This window comes from Tursiops truncatus, chromosome 15 (assembly GCF_011762595.2).
Source record: "Tursiops truncatus isolate mTurTru1 chromosome 15, mTurTru1.mat.Y, whole genome shotgun sequence".
NCBI classification, from domain to species: Eukaryota; Metazoa; Chordata; class Mammalia; order Artiodactyla; family Delphinidae; genus Tursiops; species Tursiops truncatus.
Genome location: NC_047048.1, coordinates 13,470,121 through 13,490,881, shown reverse-complemented (window position 1 = coordinate 13,490,881; position 20,761 = coordinate 13,470,121). Strand labels below are relative to the sequence as shown.

General features: G+C 45.6%; 1 protein-coding gene and 1 long non-coding RNA gene across 4 annotated transcripts in view; one reads left to right on the top strand and one right to left on the bottom strand.

Moving 5' to 3' along the window:
• Positions 1-20,761, bottom strand: part of GALNT17 (polypeptide N-acetylgalactosaminyltransferase 17) — a 443,347-nt gene that overhangs the window by 22,943 nt on the left and 399,643 nt on the right. For all 3 annotated transcript variants that reach the window (XM_073792034.1, XM_033839681.2, XM_073792035.1), the window contains 2 exons: positions 6,832-7,017; positions 4,263-4,400 (listed from right to left, as the gene is read on the bottom strand). In XM_073792034.1, coding sequence (XP_073648135.1) covers positions 4,263-4,400; positions 6,832-7,017 — 324 coding nt within the window. The remainder of the gene's footprint in view (positions 1-4,262; positions 4,401-6,831; positions 7,018-20,761) is intronic.
• LOC141276588 (uncharacterized) lies at positions 14,855-16,634 on the top strand. Its single transcript, XR_012326479.1, has 3 exons — positions 14,855-14,960; positions 15,214-15,344; positions 16,349-16,634. It is a non-coding gene; the product is annotated as an uncharacterized lncRNA (long non-coding RNA).

Here is a 20,761-nt window from a genome sequence, read left to right as displayed (position 1 = left end):
AGTGGGTGTAGGCCCCAACACTGCTTGTAGGGTGAGGCAGAAACACCAGGAGCTGACACCTGCTCAGAGGTGTCTGTCTCCCTTTGCCTCTGTGCTGGGGTCTGGTGTGGCAGAAAGAACTAGTAGCAGTGCGCATTAAAATACAATTGTCTGAATAATGGTAAATTCTGTCACGGAACTGCATTTGACTAAAAAGTTATTCTTCAAGAAGGTATAAAGTGCAAATGAAGTATAATAATGTTTGAGTTTTAACATTCCACATAATGTTAACAAAAGACTGAAAATTCACATCAACCGATGAAGAGGTCGGTAAAAGTTCTTGTAACACATACCACTTGACCCTTCATTCTGGAGGCTCAGAGATTCATTTAAAAAATAAATTAGAGGTTACCAAAATGTAATTATAAGAACAGGGCATATACAGTGCACATGGTGAGAAAGCTTTTTAAAAGCCCCCAAACAAGCTAGCTAAAAAATGAAGAAAGAACAAGGAGCATTAAAACCAGAAATCCTCACTGGCCTGGGGAAAAACTCCCAAACAGAATTGTACACGAAAAACAAAGGCCAGAAAGTACTCATATAGTGTGATATTCACTCTGCCTTCCTCTTTTTCCCACTGCTCTGGGGTCTGGGTGTGGTGAAAAGAACCCACAGGAGTGTTAAAAACAGAGTTGTCTAAATAATGCTAGATTTTGTTACCAAACTGAATTTGATTCAGTTTGGTTTTTTCCATTTAATACTAGAGTCCACCTGAAATATATTTCGGTATATGGTGAGCTCAGCAAGCAGAGAAGGAGTAAGAGAAACCAATGCCCTAACATGTTAACATCGATCATAGCTGGGAATTGAGATTTTTTTTAAAATAATTAATTAATTAATTTATTTCTGGCTGCCTTGGGTCTTCGTTGCTGTGCGCAGGCTTCTCATTGCGGTGGCTTCTCTTGTTGCGGAGCATGGGCTCTAGGCGCGCAGGCTTCAGTAGTTGTGGCACACGGGCTCAGCAGTTGTGGTTCGTGGGCTCTAGAGTGCAGGGTCAATAGTTGTGGCGCACAGGCTTAGTTGCTCCATGGCATGTGGGATCTTCCAACACCAGGGCTCGAACCCATGTCCCCTTCATTGGCAGGCGGATTCTTAACCACTGTGCCACGGGGGAAGTCCCGGGAATTGGGATTTGACGTGTTTTATCTTTTTGTTTTCTATGTAACGTATGTATTGAATTTATTACTTTAAAAAGATAGGAAAATTTGCAAAAACAAAAGGCTTCCCCCTTCCAAAAATCAGATTATGATCTCTATGTTATCTCCAAGGCCACTCCACCCTTCAGCTCCACAGCTGTCATTTACACTGTGCTTCTTGTAAAGGGCAGGCCCTGGAGTTGTGCAGTCCACAGCCTGGGGAACTGTGCCCTGGACTTCTGGCATTTTCTCATTTTTATTCTTTCTCTTTGCAAAGGTATTTTTCTTCATTTATAAAATCATCACATAAACATTAGTGACACTTGGGAAAACATGATAAACAGTTCCACATAAGAACTGTCTGTCCCGCTACGTAGAAGTTTCACCTCCCAATACTATTCTCTTGCTTACTTCCGATCTAAAATGGTAGCTAATCTAATTTTATAATCCTGACTTTTTCCTCTTAAGTCTTATATTATCAATATTTTTCTCACATCATTAAACTTTTGTATACACCTTTTGAACTGGCTGCAAACTACTGCAAACTATTAATATAGTATATTTAACTAACCTTCAAGTTAAATTCAAATTTTTGATCAAGGAAAAAATAAATCCCCGAGGTGAACAATTTTACTCGCAAATCTTTGTCCTCATTTCAGATTATTTGCTTGGGATAAGAGTGGAGAGGAAAGTATGACTATCATTAAGCCTTTTGATACAGGTGGTTCAAACCGCTTTTTAAAAAGCTTGTTTCAATTTGCACTCTCACCAGAGGACCTGTGCTTTTTCATATTACTAAGATCTCGCTGGCAAAGTACCAACATATAGTCCAAAATTGAACCTTTGTTCATTTGGTAGAAGGAAAAAAGCTATCTCAGTGTATTTTAAATTTTAATTTCTTTGATTATGAAATAAATATAAACATTTCATCCACTTGTATGTTCTCTTGTACTTTGTCTATTTTTCTTTGGGGATGTTTTATTTTCTTATTTAAATCAAAATTTTTATTTAAATCAGTTCACAGAATTCATTATATATTAATGGTATTATCCACTCATCTACAGTATTTATGACATACAGATTTCCAGCTTGGAATATTATTTCTCCATTCAGTTGATATATAGATTATTTTAATATTTATGAGCTCATATCAAATATCGTTTTTCTTTGCATTTTCTTCCATAGCTTTCACTCTTAGAGAGCCCGTCCCCAGAGTTCAGATTCATATCTATTTCCGGATGGTTCGATCATGGCTTCTTTTCTTTCATTTAATGCTATAGTTCTTCTGAAATATACTTGGGGATATGATATGCTGTAAAAATCTAAGTTGTTCTCTTTTCCAAAGAGCTGGGCAATTTACCCAATTGTCTTACAAATAATCCACTTACTGCCCACTATTTTTCCATGCCTCCTTTATAGTTGATCTTTGAAAACCAAAAACAAAGAGAAACATGTGGACCTATTAATAAGCAGTAGGACGTACCAGGTACCGGTCTAAGAACTCTATATATGGCGGCTTGTTTCATCTTCCCAACAACCCCACGCAGTAGGTACTTTCACTTCCCCATTTTACAGATGAGGGGACAGAAGCTGAAAGGAGCCACTCGGACTTGAATCCAGCAGGCTGGGTCCAGAATCTTCACGAGTCCTTAACCACTACACTCACTGCCCCTGCGAGAAGCAAGCTCCCCATCCAGACTCCAGCCCCACAGGGACGCTTCGCCTGCACCTTGATGATTTAACCTGGGGCTGATGTACTCCCTACAAAAGGCTTCTCGCATAAAATAGAAAACTTCACAGTTGTAGAAAAAGGAAACACTCTAAGTCCATGAGAGTCTTCCTAGCGTCAGCCTGATTGTCACGGGGAGTTCCAGGGAGCCCTGGGAAGAAATCCAAATGCCAGAAGTAGTGGGCTATCTCTGGTGGGTCCAGAGCACCGGGCTCCCGGAGCTCTGACCAGAATCTGTGCCACCGATTCCTCATCCAAACACACAGGGATGTAACAGGGAAGATGCCCAAGTGCTTATACACATGCATGTTCTCAGCAGTGCTGCTTAGAATATTTTCTTAAAAAAAGGAAACAACAGAAATGTCTATGTTTTCAAGCAAAACACAGCATACACAAAAGGTACCATTTTATACAGCCATTAATAATGTTGCAGAAAAAGGCTTAACACAGGAAAATATTCTCTATTATTAGTAACATTTCAAATTATTAGGCATTGTGGACAGCCTGGTTTTAGTTTCAAATATCTATATACATCTATACCCATATCTATATCCATAGACAAGTGTATATAAAAAGTATATGTATGTATATAAAAACTATATTTTTAGTAAAAAGAAATACACACACACACAGTAAAGCAGACCATACAACCAAATGTACTTTATCTTTGGAATTAGAATGCTTACGTCTAATCCTGGCTTCATGACTTACAAGCTGTGAGACCTTAGATAATGTATTTCATGTCTCTAACGCTCAGCGTTCCTATCAATAAAATGGAAATAACACTACTGCCTAGTAAAGTGAGGGTGACTGAACACATATGTGAAAAGCACTTAGAACAGTACCGGCACATTGTAAGTGTTCATTGCTATTATCGCTATTTTCAAACTTTTCTAAAATGCAGGTTTATGGCATTTGTACTAAGAGAAAAGTCAATCTGTTTCAATATTCAGAAAGTTGACATCATAGAAAATCTGAGAAGAGCAGCCGTACCCTTTCTTTGGCAGTTAAGTGGCTCCAGCCCATGGCACGGGGCAGTGGACAGACAGGTCCAGTCCCCGCCTCTCTTTACACCCAACTTCCTGCTCAGTGTCCCAGGTACATGTCCCAGGGGACCTCAGAATGTCCTAAACAGAACTCATGGTCCATTCCACACTCCACACCGCCCACGCCCCCACTGATTACATGTATCCCCCCACCAGCCGGTGAGAGCCTTGCTGTCAAAGCCTGCACCTCCAAAAACTAATCATTGAATGAGTGAATGAGCGAAAGACTCTGTTCCCTGTTTTCTCCCAGCAAAGCAATCCACAGCCCACCGCACAGCCACCCAAGCCGAGAGCATGCGTGGTCTTAATTACCTCCCCGTAGGCAATGGTGTTATTGTATCTTCTCATTTCTGGGTAGACGTGGTCCAGGTACCACTGGAAATTCTTACACTTTAAACTTTTCCTTAAGGCTTTTCTTTCTGAGACATCGCCTATGTCAATTCCTGGATTCTGAAAGTAAGCAAAGGGCATTAGTGACCAGGGGGCGCTGGCCAGAGTGGAGGACAGGCAGCGTCACCTTCGGGGAAACCGTCAGAGAGAAATCTGAAGCCCCTACTTGATCCTCTAGCCCCGAGCTAGACAATACTGTCCCCAGAGCACAGCACGCAACCCCCAAAGTCAGCCGACCTTACCATCATGAAAGGGATCCCGCGACACACTGATATTGACAACCTAGGCCCCATCCCCATCTCTGCCATTTCTTCAGTGACTCTCAGGACCCAATTATTAGAGGAATCATTTGATTAAGACGAGAAAATAAACATCTATAACCTCCTCCCATCTTTCTTTTCCGTACACGTGTAATTTCCCCCCTTTGCTGGCTCTTTGCGAAGTTCATTATATGCAGATGTGAAAATAATTTTCCACTGCAAAGCTTGTAATGATGCTCTAATGAATAATTCACTCTGCTTTTACAGAAGCGAACCTGTAATGTGCTGCTGTGTGCTGACAGGGGAAAATAAAGTAGCTGAAATACGATTCCAGAGCCAGTCACAGGATGGCTGTGACCCAGTGCAGACAGGATACGCTCTCCTCCACGGCGGACAGCCAAGCATCATCTTGGAGCAGGAGAAATGTTTAAATGATTTCATTAAGATTTCTTCTTCAGCAGCTAAACAGTGATTTTTTTTTAAAGAAAAGTCCCTTTAAATGTCAAACATTAATATCCAAAGGCAAACCTGGGCAGTGATATTTAACTCTTTGTTTTAATATCCTTAGCGTGATTAAAGAGGATGGTCATTTATGAAAAGCCCGGTAGGGAACACTGGCATTAGGGACCGAGGTGGTTTGTAATGATGGAGAAGCACTGAAATAGGGTTGGCAGCCCTCACTTCTTCGGACCCCAAGTCACACGCCCATCCTAGATCACAACTCTCATCTGCAAACAAGAAAAATGACAACGTCTGTTCCACTGACGTCACAGGGCTGTGGGCAGAGTTGAGTGAAGATGCCAGTTCACATCCTTGCCCTGCCATGTGCTGGGTGTAGGACCTTAAGCAAGTCAATTTAACTTGCCAGAGCTGCAGTTTACTCATCTGTAAAATGGACATCACAGTGGGTTCATATCAAGCTAGCATTTATTGAGCACTTACTATTTGTTATGCTCTGTTTTAAGCCTCATTTTTATCATTCCAGGAGCCCTATGAGACCAGGGTTAACAATCTCTGGTTTACAGAGGAGAACACCAGGGCAGGCAGTTCCTCTGTCATGAGGTTGTTGTGAGGGCTAAATGAAATATTGCAAATAAGAAACTTAGCGAGTACCTGGGAGAGTGTAGGGAGCTCAAAAAAGGTTGCCTATTTTTATATAATAATGTGGAAAATCATTTCTAGTTTAACAGCTATAAAGTGCTGCATGGCCATAAGGGGGTTTTCAGTGCTTTAGAACATGATTTCAATAATTGTAACAACAATCATATAAAAATTCTTCACTTTTAGCCTCTTTATCCACAAACCCGCACATATTCAACTGCATTTCTGCTGTCCTGGGCTCCAGCCTCCTGAAACGCAGGGGCTGCCACTTCTCAGTGGGAACAATGCCACAGCTCGGACACCTACATGTGCTCTGGCTGAACAGATAAACCCACCTGTGGCTGAGGGTATAGGTCACCCCGCTATGCTCTAGAGGACAGAAATGCTTGCCAACATTCCATATCCTGTGCTTTAAGTACATCACATGTACTTAGTTTTAGTACTTTAGTACTTAGAGTAAGTACTTCTGATTTAGTTCTCACAATCAACCTAGGAAGGAGGACCTGCTATTTCCCCCATTTTATAGCTGAGGAACCTAAGATACAGAGATGATAAGTAGATTTGTTCAGGATGTCATAACCGTAAATGGCAGGGCTGGGATCCCAACCAAGCCAGAGCACAACCGCCATGCAATACTCCTGTGGGGCTGTAGTAACATGGGGATTTTCCGAGATTATATTCTGGGTAGAATATGGAAGAGAACCGAAGAGCCACGTAAACAAGGAACCAGCATACAGCAGGGACATACGTCACGGGGCAGCTGGAGCTCCACGGGAGGGCACACTGTGAGAGCAGACGGCAGGGTCTGGTGCCAAAAACGTTGGGCAAGGATCTTCTGGACACGTGTACATTCAGAAGCAGGGTGTCAAGATTAATAGGAGACCAGAATTAACACAGTGAGACCCCGCTCATCTCTGTAAATGGATCTAGAGATTTCCATGGTGCTGATCCCCATGTAAAGCAGGGGTTCTAAAACCTGGAGGTCTGTAAGCCACCTCAGAGTATACTTATAATTTTGCAAGGGTGAGCCTCTTTCTGGGGAGGAACCATTGGCTTAGTAAAGGGATCAGTGACCCATCAAACATAACGTCAGTGCTCTAGGGTGATGGGGAAGGGCTATTCGGTCCTACCTCCAGTGGCAGATTCCACGCTATGTACACATGAGACTTGTAATCGTCCATCCAGACCTCGGCAACCCGGAGAGCGTTCCTCTTGGTGTAGAAGCCGATGTTGCTGTTGTACGGCTTCTTCTTCCGCTCGATGTGGGCCACCCGTGAGCAAGGCAGGACCTCCATGCTGCCCCCGCACAGCCACACCTGGGGAGGGGGGCAAGGATTTCATCAGCCTGACAGAGAAATTCCCAGAGGCCACTGCTCCCTCCCCCAGGCCCGAAAGCAATGGTTCAGGAGACAGCCTGAGTGAGAAATGTGTTTTCACATATAAAGCCACTGAGCTTTCGGGGTTGGTTTGTTACTGCAGCATAACCTAACCTCACCTGACTAAAACTGGTAGAAAAGATGGTTTCGGGGAGCTTTTCATAGATACAGCAGCTCAGGATATTAAAATGCAGCTCTTCCTAAGAAACGCCAATACATGGCGTTTTCAGTATATTGGTTTCAAGATTCATGTGATGTGCTCCTGGTGACGCATGGGTTTTCTTAAGTTCTCAGTGGTGCACAATTGTCACCTGTGAAGGTTTTATTTCCCATCTGGCTGAAGCTGGGCCCTACGGAGCTATAATGGCAAATTCAAACTAAAAAAACAGAATATCTTTATTCGTATCAGCACAAAGTGTACAACGGTTTAATTCTCCATTTGCTAATATGCTCTGTTTTGGAGTCCTAAGAGCACAGACGCCGGGCCTTCTGGAAGCATCCACCCCAGTGCCATCATGTGCAGGTTGCACTTGTTGCTAGCATATTTAAGTGGAAGGCTGAAATGTTAATTGCCTCTAAGGGATGCAAAAGCCCAAGGAAGTGACAACTTGCCATCCTCTTGCAGGAGCACGGCAGGCTTCCAGGCTCAAAAGGCCCTGTTCCCAGAGGAAAACAGGACCACCCAGCTTCTCTCAGTCCCAAGCAGGACAATCAAAGCATTTCTGATGGTCAGGAAGGACTGATTTGTGAAAATGAATTCCTGGTACTGGTGAGGAGAAGAGGAAGAAGACACAGAGAGGTTTCAGGGACCCATGAGACAGTCCTGTATACTCTCTGTAAATGAGAGTGTGCCGGTGAGCTAACTCAGGTCAGCACAGACCACGTATGCTCATCCCAACCTAGGTCACTTCAAGCCTTTCTACCTTCAGTTTCCCAAACTCCCTCCTCGAGGATACTGGGACCCTCTCGAGTGTTTGGCCACCTCCCCTGGGCCTTTATTGATTGAATGTAGTGGCAAATTTGTGTGTGTGTGTGTGTGTGTGTGTGTGTGTGTGTGTGTGTGTGTGTGTGTGTGTGTGTGATCTTCTGTTTCTATTTCCCAACTCTAGCTGCACAACAAGGAAATAATACAGATGGAAAATTCTCATAACCAAGAATCTTCACCTTGCCTGTTTCTTCAAGGAGGAGAATGTGAGCTATGAGATTGGTAGACAGCAGGTGATCCAGACTAGTTTGATTTGTGACCTGACAACTAGATGCCCCCATGAACTGGGGCAGACTCAGCTGTTGGCAGTGGAAGGAAGCCAAGTCAGGGAAGCAAAATATGGCAAAAGGCCTATGGGGGAATAGAGGCAAGAGACCTTACAGGGTAAAAGAAGGTGGCTGAATTTCCAGGAGTGGGCAACATACAAACCCACAGAGTTCCATGGGTACGCGGCCCTAGACAGTTTCAGGATTCTGAGAATGAACAGAAAGACATCTCATGTTCACAGATTAGAAGATTTAATACTGTTATGTTAGCAATACTTCCCAAATTGATTTAAAATTCAACACAATTCTTATCAAAACCCCAAAGGCTTCTTTGCAGAAATTATCTGATCCTAAATTTCATATAGAAATACAAGGGACCCAAAATAACCTTGAAGAGAACAAATTTGGAGGACTTCAACTTCTGGGGCAACATGCAAAACAATGAATTTGGACCACTACCTCACAACATATACAAAAATTAACTCAAAACAGATCAAAAACCTAAATGTAAGAGCCAAAACTATAGAACACTTAGAAGAAAACGGAAGAGTAAAGTTCATGATCTAGGATTAGGCAAAGGTTCATCAACTGATAAACAAAATACGATATATCCATACGATATTATTTAGCAATAAAAACAAAATACAGACACACGCTACAGCCCGAATGAACCCTGACAACTTACGTAAGTGAAAGAGGCCGGTCACAAAGGACTGTATGTTATTTGATTCCATTTATATGAAATGTCCAGTAAAAGAAAATCCATAGAGACAGAAACTGAGTTGATGGTTGCCTAAGGCTGAGGGTGGGGTCAGAGGAATAGAGTGACTGCTAGCGGGTATGGGTTTCTTTTTAGGGTGATGAACATGTTCTCGTATCGATAGTGGTGAATACTGCACAACTCCTGAATATACTAAAAACCATTGAGTTGTACACATTAAATGGGCAAGCTAGAGTAGTATGTGACTATCTCAACAAAGCTGTGACAAAAACAGATAAATAAATAAACACACAGAGAGATGGGGAAAAGAAGATTCAAGGGATGGATTCCAGTTTGGGGAGGCTCCGGAGGACTGGAAAAAGCAAAGCAGAGCTTGGTGAGGATCTCAGATGGTTGACTTCTTTCACTTAGCATCATGTTTTCAAGCTTTACCCATGTTGTAACAAATATCATTATTGCATTCCTTTTTATAGTAGAATACGATTCCAGTGTATGGGTGTCCTACATTTTGTTTATACATGTATCAGTTGATGGACACTCGGGTTGTTTCCATTTTGGCTATTGCAAATAACCCTGCTATGAACATTCACATGCAAGTTTTTATCTGGATATACGTTATCATTTCCTTTGGGGACATACCCTAGGAGTGGAATTGCTGGGTCATAGGGTAACTCTATGTTTAACCTTTGATGAATTGCTAGACTTCTCCAAAGCGGCTGCACCATTTTACATTCCCACCAGAAGTGTAATGAGGGTTCTAAATTCTCCCCATCCCCGCTAACCCTTGTTCTTGTCCATCTTTTTGATTATATCCATCCTAGTGGGTGTGAAGTAGTATCGCATTATGGTTTTGATTTGCATTTCCCTCATGGCTAATGATGTTGAGTATCTTTTCATGTGCTTACTGGTCATTTGTCTGTCTTTGGAGGAATGTCTATTCAGATCCCCTGCCCACTTTTTAAATGGGTTGTTTGTCTTTTTATCATGAGCTGAGGCCTTAGGGTGAAAATGAAGTTGCCTTCCAGTGTCATTTCTCTTTCTCTTGCCTCAGTCTTCATCATCTTTTTGGATGTCAGGGTGCAAGACCTTTCAAATCATTCCTTATGGGTGGTCTGTCCCCCGGGCTCTGTGTAGAGCTGGCGTGGAGAGGGCTGTGAGGTGCAGAAGAATGAACCGCAGCAGAGGCCAATATTCTTGTTCAACGTCCTCCAAAGACCAGCTGTATGACATTAAACAAGTCACTTTCTCCCTCTCCCCCGAGGTGCCCCAGGCTCTCCATCCCGGTGTCTCAGCCAAACCTAGCAAGGCAGCCCTGCACACCCCAGGCTACCTGGAAACGATGCAGTGTCCTACTCTGATGTCTTTCACGATGCTGCTTTTCACAAGTTATGTTTGGCTTTTCTCCACGTGAGAATGAGGAATCTCAGGACTCCAATGGGAGAATTGCAGACAGTTGACAGGTCAGCCAGCCAGAAAGCGGCAGGCTTCTCTGTGAAGGCCTCCAGTCTGTTTTTAGCAAGCTTTCTTCCCAACTCAAAGGGACAGATACCTGAAGTAACAGGAGATTTCACTGACATCTCTCAGGAGAGAAGAAAACATATGTTTCTCTAGATTTTGTCACGTAGATTTGAAATATAGGAGAGAAAAAAGTTTACCCCTAAAAAAAGTGGGGGAGGGGAGTCAAAGGACACAGGTAAATAAACCAATGTGGTTCCTGTGACCACATCCTGGTATTCTGGATCACGAAGTGTTCTAGGGCCACACAGGCCCCTGCAGCCCCTATAATCCATCCCTGCACAGAAAGGGAGCCCCCGACCTTCACCTCCAGGGTCCTTACTTGCATGTGCTCCTTTCAAGGCCTGAGCTAGTATCTGACCCCAGAGAACCTGGAAGCCCTGTCCTGGGGACCCCTCCCATCCTCTCTCTTAGGGAGGGAAGCCCTAATGCTCTGGAGCTGGTCTCTCGATGTTGCCTCCCCAGAGACAGGAATTCTTCCCGGTATCAGATGTGAAGTCACTTTGGAAACCACTTAAACCCATTTACAATGTTAAAAGCAACACTGAAGGAATGCTTAGTGCAGAAATTATGTAAATAACCCCATTCAGTAATCTAAGGGCAAGCAAATTTTAGCCTTTTGCCGGCTGGCAAAATCTGTTCAAGACAACACAGATTGCTGGCTAAGAGAGTATTTTATTTGTTACTTCCGTCCTCCCAATCCGTTTCGGGACTCCCTGGTAACCCGCTTCCCAGAGGCGAGGACTCACAGTAGCCCCTCAGCGCTCCCCTCTGCCATCCTGGGGACAGTGCGCTGGCGTTTCCCAGTCTACGTGCGCAGTTTCTCCACTACACTGGATGGGCACATAATGGCTTTCCTCCTCAAGTCCTTTTCCAAAAATTCAATTTCAAACTCTCCTTTATTTATTACTGTTTCTCAGTAATAGGACTTACCAATATGGACCTCAAAACATACCTCAATTTAAACACCACAGCGGCGAGAACGCCTAAATACCTGGATTCTACTGCCAGTCGATGCAAGTCATTTCTCTTGCATTTTCTCTATTCTATTTCCAAGATTTTGGATCATCTTTGCTATCATTACTCTGAACTCTTTTTCAGGTAGACTGACTATTTCCTCTTCATTTGTTAGGTCTGGTGGGTTTTTACCTTGCTCCTTCACCTGCTGTGTGTTTCTCTGTCTTCTCATTTTGCTTATCTTACTGTGTTTGGGGTCTCCTTTTTGCAGGCTGCAGGTTCGTAGTTCCCGTTGTTTTTGGTGCCTGCCCCCTGTGGCTAAGGTTGGTTCAGTGGGCTGTGTAGGCTTCCTGGTGGAGGGGACTAGTGCCTGTGTTCTGGTGGATGAGGCTGGCTCTTGTCTTTCTGGTGGGCAGGTCCATGTCCGGTGGTGTGCTTTGGGGTGTCTGAGGCCTTATTATGATTTTAGGCAGCCTCTCTGCTAATGGGTGAGGCTGTGTTCCTGTCTTGCTAGTTGTTTGGCATAGGGTGTCCAGCACTGTAGCTTGCTGGTCGTTGAGTGGAGCTGGGTCTTGGTGTTGAGATGGAGATCTCTGGGAGATTTTCGCCGTTTCATATTACGTGGAGCTGGGAGGTCTCTTGTGGACCCGTGTCCTGAACTCGGCTTTCCCACCTCAGAGGCACAGCCCTGACTCCTGGCTGGAGCACCAAGAGCCTTTCATCCACACGGCTCTTGGGAGGTCTGAGGTCTTCTGCCAGCGTTCAGTAGGTGTTCTGTAGGAGTTGTTCCATGTGTAAATGTATTTCTGATGTATCTGTGGGGAGGAAGGTGATCTCCGCATCTTACTCTTCCCCCATCTTCCTCAACCCCCCCATGTCTTAAAACGGCTATATGTTCACAGGTGCCGCAAGGACATCTTCATAAAGATGTACACAAACGTTGACCACATAGATTTCTTTGAGGCGCAGCCAGCCCTCCTCTATTCTCTGCTTCCCGCGGGATTCCGCCTCCCCACAGGTCATTTCTCTTAATGCAAGATGAGGAATTAAAACGAAGCTTGGCAAAGTCCACGTGATTCAGGGGAGAAAAGAAACGCATACTGAGAGCAGCTTGATTGATGGAGCATGAAAAGGGTGTTGGGAGGGCTTTTTCTCCTTTTCTATTGATGTTAGTTGCTGTTGCTTATGCACGTAAAAGAATAATAAGGGGAGGGGGTGGGAACAAATCAATCAGGTTTATGCTCACTGATTTAAAGTTTTCGCCAGCCTTACTATCCAGCCTGCTAGCATGATATGGTCAGAGAGGGCTGGGCTTCTATGTTAGAAGAACAGCTCAAAGCAGCCTTAATCCGGCGCTTTTGGGTCAGCTTGGCCCCGTCTTTCCCCCTCCCCTGCCCACCTCTCTTTCCCTCTCCTTAGACGGCCCCACGTTGGCTTTCGCTGGCTGCTGTCTCTGCCCTGCCATCTCTGCCCTGTTTACAGACTCCTTCCTTTGGACTATCCCTTCTTGAAAAAGCAGCTCCGACTAAGGAGATATCAAGCATTTTACCCATCTTTGCATCCCCAACACCCAGCCTGATGCCTTTCACTTCGCTTAGTCATTCAATTCAATGCTGCATACGTGTTCACTAAGACCAGAGCTCAGAGCTAAATGTTGCCAGGGATGCAAAGATAACTGAGACATGAATCCTACTCATAGCCTTTGTTCTTTCCTCAGAGTTTAAAACTGGAATTCCAGGAAAGTGTTGAGGACCGCCCTAGAACCTTGGGGTGGAAGCAGCCAGAAGGGGGGGCGGTGATAACACTGCATTAATCTCCCCACATGTGCAACCATGCTCTACTCTCACTCAGTCTGCATTTTGCCTAGGATTAAAGAGGAGTTGGTAGGGCGCCATTGTGGATGAACGATCTCAACCACAGAGGAAAGTGAATTCGATTCAGTTCTTTTTTTTTTTAATTTTTAGTTTTTGTTGAAGTATAGCTGATTTACAATGTTGTGTTAGTTTCTGGTGTACAGCAAAATGTATATATATGTGTATATGTATGTATATATTCTTTTTCATATTATTTCCATTACGGTTTTTTACAGGATATTGAATATAGTTCCCTGTGCTATAGAGTATGTCTTTGTTTATCTATTTTATACAGAGTAGTTTGTATCTGCTAATCCCATACTCCTAATATATCCCTCCCCCACCCCCTTTCCCATTTGCTTAACATAAGTTTGTTTTCTAGGTTTGTGAGTCTGTTTCTGTTTTGAAAATAAGTTCATTTGTATCATATTTCAGATTCCACATATAAGTGACATCATATGGTATTTGTCTTTCTCTGTCTGACTTACTTCACTTAGTATGATACTCTCTAGGTCCATCCATGTTGCTGCAAATGGCGTGATTTTATTCTTTTTTTTATGGCCAAGTAGTATTCTATTGTAGATGTATACCACATCTTCTTTAATTTACATTCAATTCTGTCTTTAACCCCAAAGGGCCAGAGCTCTGAGATTGTGTACAGTGACCTGGAAGGAGACTGGAATGGCCGCATGCTTCAAAGAGTATCCCGCCGCCACGGTTCAAAAGGCCCTCGAAGGTTGTGATCGCTTTCCCTAGCACCCGAGTTCCCTCACTGAAACTGACTTGGTCAGGGTTAACTAAAAGACCTTGACAATTACCTCTCCCGAAATCTGCAGAAGGGGACTGTGGCTTCGGGGTTGCCTGCAGTTTTGGACTAGAACTATGAGAGGCCAGGACGGATGAGCCCTCCGTAGCGCCACCAGATGAAACAGCCCATCTACCCACTGGCCATCGGCTAGTAAGGACCTCGCATCCCATTCCTTAGGACACAGGCTGCCTGAGACATGCCTTGGGGAGAACCCGGCTGCTTAGCTAACTCTTCTTTCTTCCCCAGTGGGGGCCAGAGGGAGCCCCACTGTCCCTTGTCACTGGGGATAGAAACGTGAGAACCCCTCACTCAAGTTCCAAAGGTTGGATCCCAAGGGTGAACCGCCAAAGTCGGCAACAGCGGACATGTCCAAGTCCAGACAGAGTTTGAGAAGCACCACCCAAGAAGCCATCCATCCCGGTGCCCCAGACCAGGATCTGAGGCCAAGACAGAGCCAAGGGCGGTGGGGAGAGCTGGTAAGGGGAGGGCGGGGCCCCCTTCTGCAGACAGGAGGAAGTGGGCGTCGAGGACCCTGAGAGTCACTACGGGAACTGCGGGGCCCGCTGGTTCCAGGCTTCCCACAAGCTAGTATTGTGACTGCTGTGGACTGTGATATCACGAAAGGGCAGGGCTGGCTTTGAAGCGCTAGGCTCACGTCCAGCTCGGCCACATGGCAGCTGCAATATGCTCATCTCTGGGCTTTGGCTTCCTCAACCATGAAGGGCAGGTGATAACAGCACCCTATTTGACAGATGTGCTGAGGAGGAGACGAGGTGATGTACGTAAAACTTGTCATCACGATGGTGGCTCATAGTAAATGCTGGGAAAACCCAAGTTAGCGATTACTTGCTGACCACAAGAGTGGCTGCAAATGAGCTGTGTCCTGAGCAGTGACAGCAGGAGGGCCTCTGGCTGGTGCCCACAGGAAGGACATCACCAAACACACTGGCCTTGGTGGTGATGGGGTCACCAGGAGGCATCGTCCAGGTGCAGGAAGGTTTCCATTCCCTTTCCACTCCCTCCTCCTGCAGCTGAGATGAGGGGTGTAACCAGTTTCCTTCCCCTGTGAGCTGGTTCGCACAGGAGGCCACCCTGATGGATGAACACACGCTCAGCTTCCCAGGATCCGCAAAGAAAAAAGAGCGGGAAGAATAACTGGAAGGTAAATGTAGACGGAAGCGAGTCCACCTCCCGGCCCCCTCGAAAGACATTAAGACAAGGAGACCTTTCAAGGCTGGGGGCTCCTCAGAACCCTTCCAATAATTCCATACAAGCCTTTTCTTTTTGCATCAACTGCTGAGAACGTCAACTAATGTTTTAAATGCTGGACTAGTAACTGGACTGATAATGAGCTGTGATTCCGGAAAGGGACAGGATGGAGCATCAGGGTCCAGGGACTCGGGGGCAAAGTGGATGACCCAGTCGTTACTGATGGTCAGCAAGGACTGGGCAGGGGTGACCTTAGGGGCCAGGATGCTGCCACCATAGGCGAGTCTGGAGCCCAGAAATTCCAGGCCATCATGCCATTCAGTGCTCTTGGAGACGCTGCGTGGTTTAAAGCAAGGGAAAGACAAACACAGATCCCGGTTCACTGGCGTCTGGGCACAAAAAGAAACTCAGAACCATCAGACGACCCTCCTAAGTCAATCTGGGCCTGCGGCTGGTGGCTGGGGGCCTGGTGAGTTACGATGTTCGTAGATTTCACCACCTCTTCAAGATTTTTGGTGTAAACCTTAGGGCTTTGATCAAGAAAGGATCCTCACGGTGGGAGTAGACATGCATATGCTGAGAAGGTGACAAATGTCAGTCTCTTTTATTGGATTCCAGCTTCTATTGTGGTGCCCAGGTGGACCAGAGGATCATGTGATGCTCTCCTTGGGCCCATAACCGTCCCTGACGAAACAAACCTAGACACGGCACTGCTCATGGGAAAGATGGGGCCAACCTCTGCCAGTGTCAGCACCGGTTCCTGCAGACTCTATGGCAAAGGCTGCAGCCTGGGCACCACAGCCTCCTGGGCACCCACAAGTCTGGCTTCCCCACGGGAGGTGTGGCCTTAAGACTCATTCTCACCATGTATGGGAGCCTAGGGGAGGCGTGTCCCCCAGGGCTGATGTGGTTGAAAAACCAGTATGCTTTCTCCATCCTCTCTCTCCCACTGCACAGGGACCTTGGAAGTCACCTATTAAAGGTGGAGGAGCCACATGTGGAAGGAGCCGAGGTCCCCAAGTGACCACAAGGAAGGCTACCTGCCAACCGTGAACATCCACAATTGGTTTTTACTAAAATCTCAGCGAAGCCCCTGAGGTTTGGAGGTTTGCTTGTTCCAGTGGCCAGAATAACCAGGCCCAGAGATGCCCCATCTCCTGTTTTGACTTGAAAGTGTGTAGAATTTTTTTTTTTTTTGGCGGTACGCGGGCCTCTCACTGTTGTGGCCTCTCCCGTTGAGGAGCAACAGGCTCCGGACGCGCAGGCTCAGCGGCCGTGGCTCATGGGCATGTGGGATCCTCCTGGACCGGGGCACGAGCCCGTGTCCCCTGCATCGGCAGGCGGACTCTCAACCACTGCGCCACCAGGGAAGCCCAGTGTGTAGAATTTTTAAACATCTACAGGAATCCCAGGCTTTGAATGGATTCGATGACCTGAAGCAAGTGGCCTCCCAGAGCTTCCTTCCAACCCAGTAATTTTATTTCCATTTCTCTCCCAGAAAACAATGCATTCCTCCGCGTCTGTGGAGGCTGACTATTGCATCTGAATACTGACGATGGCAGTGATGCGCTCTCATCCTATTCTGTCCACTGCCCTGCATGGGGCCAGTTTCATGTTTGGGAAATGGCTGGAATGGTAGGCAGCAGCAGAGATGATAAAGGGAAATAGTCTTTTAGATTTTTAAACAGTTCTCCCTGGCACTGCTTTGCTCTTGCTCTCAACGCTGTGTCCGGCAGATCTTCCAGGCCTGGGGTCTATCTGAACAATTCTAACATGTCATCTCCTACCTGCTGACTTCTGCTGCTGTAAGTAGCCAGGGGCCTGGCTCCTACAGAGGCTGTGAGGCCGAACACCTGAGCCCACTACCCATTCACAGAAAGCGCGGTCCAAAAAAAGCCAGCCTGACCAAAATAAGTCTGCCCGCTCTCTGGCTCAGAGAAAACACAGGAATGACACTGTATTATCTTGAATGCACCCTTTTTTCCCTTTTGTGAAAATCCTGGGGTCTGTGGGGTTGGGTTTCGATAGTTCTTAGAATGCCATTGAATGGCACTGATTTTGAAACCTTAAAGAACCAGCAGCTTGGGGTTACTTCAAAGGCTGCCTCAAGGCCTTTGTCCTGGAGAATTTGAAACACAATCCAGCCTGTGATTGAAGTTCATCGTGTCTGACATCCTTAACAGATGCTGTTTGCTCCTGCCTTTTCTTGCCACCCCTGGGTCCTAGGAGGAATGCTCAGGGGACAGGAAGAAATCATGACTGTTATGGGCTGAATTGCATTCCCCCACCTCCACCCTCCGACCCCCTGGCAAATTTATATGTTGAAGCCCTAGCTCCCAGGACCTCAGAACGTGACTGCATTTGGAGATAGAGCCTTTAATGAGAGAATTTAAGGTAACTGAGGTCATTAGGGTGGGGCCCTAATCCAATAGGACTGGTGTCTCTATAAGAAGAGGAGATTAGGACACAGACATGCACACACAGAGAGAAGAGCATACGAGGCCACAGACAGAATCTGGCCATCTACAAGCCAAGGAGAGAGGCGTCAGAAGAAATCAACTCTGCCGACACCTTGATCTCGAACTTCTAGCCTCCAGAAGTGTGAGAAAATGAATTTTTGTTGTTCAAGCCACCCAGGCTTGTGGTGCTTTGGTGTGGCAGCCCTAGCAAACTAACACAATATCCTTCCTACATTTTCCCTGGATTTCATCACAGGGCACTGCCCTGGAGGAACCCGGAGAGAACAGGGCCAATAGAAGGGTGTCGAGAATGCAGAAGAGGTTCTGCAAAGGAAAACTTGCCTTCAGAAGATTCATCTTGAAGTAGTTAGTTGCCTATGAAATTGTAGCCCCTTTTGTTATTAGCTTAGAGGCCCGCTTTGGGAAAACATTTCAAGTCCCCTCTCAGAAACAGAGGAGATTTGGTTGAAGTGCTTCCCATATGGAGGGAAAGTGGTTTCTGGCCTGCAGACAGGAAGGAGCTTCTTCCACAAAATGAGATGCTACATTCCACGGGAAGGAGTGGGGTAGTCAGGAGGGATGCTGCCCTCTCGGGATCATGGAAGAGGCATCAGCAGACAGCCCCGTACTCCTGGTGACATGTCAGCCCATCTGGGATAGTTGGTGTTGGAAACTCTGGGAGCAGATCCTCTAACACAGCTGAACACAGCTGCACTGGAACCTCTAGGACAAACACCCTACCGAGCTTTGGAAGCCAGGTCTTACTGCCTTTCTATGACCATTGCTTCCCATGCCAGCCACAGAATAGCTCCTAGCTCACAAGCAAGAACATCACTATCTTTTTTTTTTTTTTTTGCAGTACGCGGGCCTCTCACTGCTGTGGCCTCTCCCGTTGCGGAGCACAGGCTCTGGACGCACAGGCCCAGCGGCCATGGCTCACGGGCCCAGCCGCTCCGCGGCATGGGGGATCTTCCCGGACCGGGGCACGAACCCGCGTCCCCTGCATCAGCAGGCGGACTCTCAACCACTGCGCCACCAGAGAAGCCCAACATCACTATCTTTAACAACAATGGTACCTAAGACCTACTCAGCCACTCTGCAAAGTACTGGATGTTCATGATTTTATTTCATTTTCACAACAAACCTGTGAGGCAGGTCCTTCCCCAAGTTACAGAGGAGGAAACTGAGGCTCGGGGTGTTAAGGAGCATGCCCCAGACACACGCTTAATAAGGCCCCAAAGTAAACTGGGGTCTGTTTAAGCCCCGTACTCTTTCCCACCTTATACACTTCCAGAAGTGTGAGAAGACCTTGTCTCTCTGTGTTCCAGCCTCTCAGCAGAGTCACCTCCAAATTCCGAGGGCTGGGTTACTGGGATACAGATGATCTAAGTCAGAGGTTTCCAAATAACAGACCTCTGACTTGAGCTGACCGCAGCCCCGTCACCTGGGGAGCTTGTGAAACACACACGCACCTAGGTCCTGGTCCCTGAGGTGCTGACTTAGTGGATCTTGGGACGGGCCTGAGCATCGACATTTTACAAGCTTAGGGTATCTACTTGTTTGGAATTAGGGAAAGATCCGGAAAGATTTGTGCCCTGGACACCTGTGCAGTCTGGAGAAGCCTATGGGTCCCTTCTCAGAATAAAAACGCATCCAATATCATGGAAGCAACCTAAATGTCCGTCGCCAGGCGAGTGGATAAAGATGTGGCACGTATATATACAATGGAATATTACTCGGCCATAAAGAGGAACGAAATTGGGTCATTTGTGGAGACACGGATGGACCTAGAGACTGCCATACAGAGTGAAGTAAGTCAGAAAGACAAAAACAAATATCGTATGTTAACGCATATATGTGGAATCTAGAAAAACGGTACAGGTGAACCGGTTTGCAAGGCAGAAATAGAGACACAGATGCAGAGAACAAACGTATGGATACCAAGGGGGGTGGGATGAATTGGGAGATTAGGATTGACTTATATACACTAATATGTATAAAATAGATAACGAATGAGAACTTGCTGTATAGCACAGGGAACTCCACTTCGCTGTACAGTAGAAACTAAGACAACACTGTAAAACAACTACACCCCAATTAAAAAAAAAAAAACGCATCAAATAAAACAAAATGCATAGAATTACTCTGGAAACCAATTATATTGAAATATAGTCATCAAGTTTTGTTTGTTTGTTTGTTTGGTTGGTTTTTTTTTTGCTGCACGGCTTGTGGGATCTCAGCTCCCTGACCAGGCATCAAACCCAGACCCCTGGCAGGGGAAGCACGGAGTCCTAACCACTGGATCACCAGGGATGTCCAGATCAAGTATTAAAAATCATGATATAGTGATACATGTACTTCTTTAAGACATTAAATAAGATCAAGTGTGGATTTAACAACTGCTATAAATTTAAACTCCTCTTACAGACAGGAGGAGACCTAAGTATTTCACGATGTCTATAAGAAGTAGGATGTGATATATGCTTGTCTGTGATTCCTCTTGGAGTCAAAAGCACAGTATGGCTAATGGTACAGACACCTATGGCCTCCATTCATAACTAAAATAATTGCTAATGGTACAGAGATCTATGGCCTCCATTCATAATTGAAATAATTGCTAATGTCGGTTAGAGATGAGTGAACATAAAACATGCGTTTTACATTCCGGACCAAGTTTACAGAGCCGTCGATGTTATCAGACTCCTTGGAGATGCATGGACTCCAGGCTGAACTCCCTTGTTTGGGGTTATTATCAGCGATCATCTAAAAAATTTAGAATATGGATTTCAAGAGATTTTTCTCATCTCTCCCCCAATAGGTTTTACAAGAGGTAAATCAAGACAAAGAGGTATGTGATTTTCTTTGGCAATGAGAAGGCTGCATGGATATTTTGATCTTTTCTTCCAGGCAA